Here is a 6,599-nt window from a genome sequence, read left to right on the forward strand (position 1 = left end):
TTATCCGCCTACAGCATTTATCCCTAGCTTTAATGCTCATCCTTCATATATGCTTAACGTCCAGTCGACCACCACGGACCTACTGGACCTAACCCAAAAACTCACAGGGTAACCGAGAACGCTTAACTTATCCGCCTGAGAAACATCAACTATATATTATGCTACTTAATATTTTCGACCCGTTTTCCTGTATCGCTTTTTGACCCATAATCAGCTTGAGTGAGCAACTTGCTTCTCATGGGTCTCAAAGCTGGGTGGGGGCTGTGTAATAAGCCGGGCCTCCACATTAGACTCTATGTTATAAACGTACTCTTAAGCAGTACGAGGAACTTAAGTTTCCTAAATGTACTCTTAATAGCACGAGGAACTTAAGTTTCCTAAAATGGGGTCTAATGGTTTTATTAATTAGTACCTTTTCCATTTTACATATCAGATATTTGGACGAGGCCATTAAAAGGCCTCAGTAAAATAACAAACATAAGAGTTGGTCTAGTTCTATAAATAGAACTATATTTACTTTCCAACTTTATTTATATCTGAATACTTCGGTAGCGAGATGGCTCAACCGAATATAGGTAGGTTTCTAGGGACTATAAACGGTACCTGGTTGATCCTCCGATCAGCCAACCAGATGTGCCAGTCTGATGAAGGCTAAGTCGGTAATTCTTGATAGTGGCAAGTTATTGGTCAATATAATAACTAAGGACATCAAGTGTATTTTATTTATTTATTGATTTTATTTTTTCTAAAGATAGGATTTTATGAGTCTCTCGAATTCGCCCCAACGAAACATACCATAGTTCCTATTAGAGCGAACAACGAAACACTAAATAAAATCCCTTCCGCGAAAACAGTACTGAGAGGATTATATATAGGCAATGTCTCAGCTTCACAATCCCTCAGAGTAATGCTGTTTTCACGAGGAGGCATACCTAACTTTACTAAAAGACTCATTTCGTTTATTTATTTTAAATTTAATTATACTTAGACTTAACCTAAGTGTTTGATTACTCTAAGGCGTTAATATCGCCTTGATAGACCGAAACTTACAATCTCAGACGCGACGGTTGGCAAAATCTGGCGTCTATCCTGTCGCTGGGAGGATGCGCCCTGCAGTGCCCGAGTCTTAGAGGACACGATCATTGCTGACCGTGCACGTGGATGTCTGTAGTAGTGGAGAGCGCGAGCGTCGATCGGTTGTGTGTGATCGGTGGCGCTGATAGCGCAATTCTTTGCGTGTGGTGGGTGAACGTTGTCGCTTGTGTCCATATTGACGGAACTGGTAACGTGAACTATTGTCAAGTGTGATATCATGAGGTGCAAAAAAGTGGCTGAGGGCAGCGTCAGAGGCAATCAGTGGTGTAACACTGGCTGTAATCGTATCTGCGTAGGAACATACGGACTTTCAACACTAATGCCGGACTCTGCGGACTTGAGCATTCTTATTCCAGCGTCGGCGATCGGGTTAAGAGTAGGCATTACTGGTGTAGCCCTCTCCGCTAAGCGGTAAATGATTGACACACAGGACATCGCACGTCGCAAAGTCTGATAGGTAAATCAGTTTAATATGGTCGTCGCGGTAATGTGCCATGTTTACAGAGACGTCTCGCTTGGTCTAGAAGCTCGGATACATTTTCAGAACGACAAAGGTCTGCCGAGGCACCGTGGTGGGCGATAAGATACCGCTCAATGATCATATCATGGCTCCAAAGCTAAGCTCGGCCATCATCTTAATTTGTATGGCTTGGTCGACATGTCGCGGGAGGAAATCAACTCGAACGTCATCGGCTAGGAATCTAGTGCACTCTCGGGATAATTTTACCTTGCCCCATAATGAGAAAAGTATGAGTGTCGGCTTCCAGCGCTCTCCATAGTAAGTGACAAAGAGCGTCTGGACCGCTGAGGTCGAGCTAGTTTGGGAGAAGCTCACTATACTGAAATTACTAATAAAGTATGTCAGAAATTAGGATCAATGGACCGTAGTAGTAGCTGAGGTGAGAGATAATCTAAAGTTCGTAGGGTTGTCCTAGGTTGGCTAGAAGGCTTTTAGTTGTAAACACGATGTTTACTATAAAATGAGAACTAAGCTAGTTGATTTAGCCGCGCTTGAACCAGTGTACAAAAGGGTCGGCATGGGGGCCGGCTCTGTAGTCTAAACCAGGAGCCTCAGCTCCTGGATCCATGTCCTTCTCTCTCTCTAGAGTGACATGTAAATATTTGATTGTCCTGGGCCCGAGGTAGTGAGACTGTCCATCGTCCTGTCCATAGGGATAATATTATTTATTTCAAAAATGGCAAGTATGTATGATACAATGTATGAACATATGGCATGGCTCTCATAGTCGCTGTAGTGGTTCAGGAAAGATTGATGGGAAGAAGTGGTCGTGTGTGTTCGAGCGTATGTGATTAAGAAATGTGGTGTTATGCCAGGTTTCAACCACACACATAACATCAACCTGACTTAAAATCGATATAACGTTCAAACACTTATCTGTATGTGCTGCGTTGTCCATGTTGAGTCTTTGTAGGTTGAAGAGCGTCATCCTCATTGGGCCTAACATTGTTCATCATCGGTCAATACTACTGGGCTCCCCTCTTTGACGATGTCAGCCATTTCTATATCATTGCCTGTCGTCGAAGAGTCCGTCGTGGAAAGCTGAGGTTGCATATTGATATCCATCGTGTCGGATGATTGTGTCAGGGAATCCGGGTTCCGCACGCGCCGATTCTTTAGCGTTTACCGGGATTCGTGGGTTAAGTGAGAAGAGGTTTGCATCATGCTTTGCTTGGTAAGCCTTCTGGAGACGGTCCGCGGTAGATTGGAGGATGTCTGCGTTAGTGGAGTTGACAAGTGGGCTCAGTAGTGCATCCATGCTGCGGGCAAGAATTTTTGGCGCTCGTTCATGTGTGCAGCGGGCCTCCCGCTTGGTGCGGAGATAGTGAATTAAAGCTGCTTTCGTAGCGTCGGGATGTTGTTGGAGCAGGGGTCGATGTTTTCATCAAGCTGCCATTTCCACGTAAGGGCTGCATGTCGTTTCACCCGGGCGACAGAGTCGCTAGGAACACAAAGGCGGATGAAACTGGTGGAGCTTCCGCGGCGATTTGGTTGAGATACCGATTTAGACGGAAGATACCAGAGAAAGTGGTGGCGATTGAGGGCTGGTTGGGTATGCCAGTATTTTTCAAATACTGATTGGGATGGGGGCTTGCCGTTAGGGAAAATTGCTCTGAAGAAGAGCCATACCGAAGTTATGTCATCCATTTCATGAAGAGTTTTGTCCGGCATCGGGCGGTCCACCACTTTCGTCAAAAGGTGTTCGAGTACTGGCGGCTGCGATTGGGGCTGAGAAGCTGGTGGGGTCGGGCGGTTTTTAGGGCTCGGTTTTGCAGGTTTGTCCACTTTTGAGCGGTAGCTGGGAGGCTCACTGCTGCTATTGGGCGCCTGTGACCGCGGTCTTTTTGCAGGCGGAACAGGCGGGCTTGTGGAGCCAAATCGGAAAGTGTCGGGTGTGTCTTCATCTATAGGTGCACGGGTTTGGAATTTAAGGTCCCGGAGTTCGGATTCAAGGTTGGTTGTTTTTGCACAGAGGTTAGTGAGCATTTGGTGTATGGTTGATTTCCATTGGTCATCAGTCAAAGGCTCCTTGGAGATGGGCCCATCATTGTTCGGGGTTGTTAGAGCCGGTCCCAAAATTTGATTGAGATTGGCCTGTAGAGTACTGACCTGGGCAGAGAGGTTTGTGATAGATTTTTGTGGGCTGGACTGTCCAGACCTTCAGTGACCGTGCGCTACTACATTCATATACCTCATGCCTGCCTGTTCATGAAATTTGGCGCCAAAATCGAAACATGGTCACCACTTTTTCAATGATCAGAGATTTTCGTGGTGGTGTTCTATCACTATGAGGATGATGTGTTTTTTTAAATATTTATGTATGTATGTGTACACTTTTATTTACAATAAACGCGTGTAACGAATCGAGGTGGTACATATATGAGTTGTTCCGAATTATAACCCGTAATCATACTAGCTCATGACCAGTTCATAGTCTGCACAATTCGATACTTTCTCTGTATCCTAACCTCAAATATACAGAGCACACGCGAAAATAGCCTGAATCTCAGCATCACCATCAGACAGCTTCGCATCTAATTGCGTCAGTGTCTACAATCTCACACCAAAGGGTGCACCGCTTTGTTGTTATCAAACCGGTATCCGCATTGGAACTGTTAATTGACGGAAATAGATAAAGTTATTCCTGCTATTAAATTCTGGGAGTCTTGTCGGCGAACTCCTGTCATCGTTTTCACGCCCAAGAACGAGCGATCTATTGGACTTGGTCTCTGGATAAAGTTTCAATCAAATAGGTAGTATCGATTAGGTATTGTGTTCTTGCAAATACAACGTCTACCAGAGCCAAGTATTGCACATTCGAGTTGAAATCTTCTAATCTAGAAGACTTAATTTTCAATACAAAGCAAAGACAATTGACTGCAAGCTCCGTGCCAGCGAATCAGATGTCTTGTGGCCAGGTTGCTGCGATCAGTACTACTGTTTCTGATAGGAAAAGCGGTGGCGATGGAGATGAAACCAAGGTAAATCCTCCGGCAGAGTTTCCCTTTCCTTTCAAGGCGTACGATCTCCAGCGAGACTTTATGAGACACTTGTTCGAATGCATTGAACATGGGAACATGGGGATCTTTGAGAGCCCCACGGGGACGGTGAGTTTGTTATTCACTATGTTTGTACTTTAAAGATAGTTCGTGATGAGTTTGTTAATCAGTACAGGAACGGCGAGTTATTGGATTTAGGTTTCGGTTATTTTAATCATTTAGTATGATTTTGGGTTGAAAATAACTGGTGATAGGCCTGGGGGTTGTAAGTGTGGGCAATTGCGTTCTCGTATTACAAAATATGACTTGACTTAAATTACGTTCAAATATTTGTAGCGAGAAAACGGCACAAAACAACGTTAATTGCCACAGTTGTATACTATCGACATACGTGTGCTTAAGAAACCTTGGCACTCTCATATTTGTGAGTGGTATGCTTTCAATTCGTGTGAGTGTGCTGTCATTGCACAGATTTTGTAGTATGCTGTTGTTCCCCATATTAAGAAGTTTGTACGTCACTCAACAATTCAATATACAAATAATCTATAATGGGCGATACGCCCTGGACATCGTAGAAAATGCATGTACCGACAGCTGTGGTTAAAACTGTGTTTTGGTTTGATATAATGGGTACAATCGGATCCTTATTTATTTCAGCTCTGTAGCCCTGTACAAGATGCGTGCTGGGATGGTGAAGGGTTAATCTATCAGATATCTACAATTGGAATACTCGTATGCATACAATATATACGAGATGATACATAAATCGACCATGTTTACACAGAACGGGCGTAGTTCTATTTCAGTATAGCATAGGTAGAGCAGACATGTAGCCAGGTGTATATATAACAGATATCCTAAAAATTCTTATAATTGTGTGCACTGCCAATTTTAGTATATTCGACACCCAATCACCGAATGGTATGCTAAAGAACACATCACTAAAATGGGATATACAGGGGAAATCAATGAGCTTGATATGCGGTTCGCTTGCCTGGCTGAAGGCAAATCGTAGCCGGCCGATTGCGAAAGCAAAGGTGACAAACAACACAGATGGTATGTGCCAATACTTTATACTGCTTCACCTAATTTCTGGATTTTGATGCCTAAATCAAGGCATCTCTGTACATATGTGAATGTCATTTTCTTGTATATCTTAGTCTGATGATGATTAAGGATGCGTTCACGCGTGTATGTGTGCGGTGTTGTGATTGTACATCCTTGGATGTTAATATTCGTAGCTTTCGGGGGTTTAGGGTTTATGTAGTATTTTTTGTAGTGCTATATATAGGAGTGCGAGAAGCGAGGACGACAAACATACTCGAATATGAATTTTCGGAAACAGAAAACAATGATTGCAATAGTGTGCTTGGGATAGTGCGCCTAGACGCCCCCGAATTACTGGCGAGAGCAAGTGACACACGACCAACTCACGCAGTCAGCTAGCTTAAATATTATATCGATATGTGGATCGGAGTAATAAAATGAGTAGATACGACTACATTTGTACTCTCGCAGTGTGCTCGATTCACGAATTTTGCATCTCGTCTATGTGTTAATAGTATATCCAATTCGTAACGAGCTCATCACCCCCCGAACTTCTTATCCAAACATGTTGATACACATTTCAACGATTCTTATTACAGAATTAGACTGGGTGTCTGAGTTCACGCCACAACAACCATCGCCTGCGAAACAGCCTTTGCACCCATTCCGTGGGCCGTATGGACCGCCTGCGAAGCGACAGAGAACAGAGCATTCCAAAGCCAGTTTGGAGAACATTCTAGAAGACAGTGTAGACGTAGATACAGCTTCTGTAGGTAAGTTATCACTTTAAATATCGTAATTAGTACCGTGATGATATACCGTTTTATTGTCTAGTTATTGACCTGTATTGCAATATTCCCGATGATAATAGAGAAGAATTATCGCCAATACAGGTCCTAGCTGAAAGTAAATTTGGTAGTGTATTAGCTGTCAGTATA

At 43.5% G+C, this 6,599-nt stretch overlaps 1 protein-coding gene across 1 annotated transcript; it reads left to right on the top strand.

Annotated features, from left to right (window-relative positions):
• Nucleotides 1–4,518: 4,518 nt before the first annotated feature.
• Nucleotides 4,519–6,451, top strand: SARC_01103 (hypothetical protein; the record flags this gene model as incomplete). Its single annotated transcript, XM_014305196.1, has 3 exons — nucleotides 4,519–4,722; nucleotides 5,574–5,670; nucleotides 6,261–6,451. 3 exons carry the CDS (start codon nucleotides 4,519–4,521, stop codon nucleotides 6,449–6,451), a joined length of 492 nt encoding a protein of 163 aa, XP_014160671.1.
• Nucleotides 6,452–6,599: the final 148 nt, after the last annotated feature.

This window comes from Sphaeroforma arctica (assembly GCF_001186125.1).
Source record: "Sphaeroforma arctica JP610 unplaced genomic scaffold supercont1.41, whole genome shotgun sequence".
Lineage (NCBI taxonomy): Eukaryota > Ichthyosporea > Ichthyophonida > Sphaeroforma > Sphaeroforma arctica.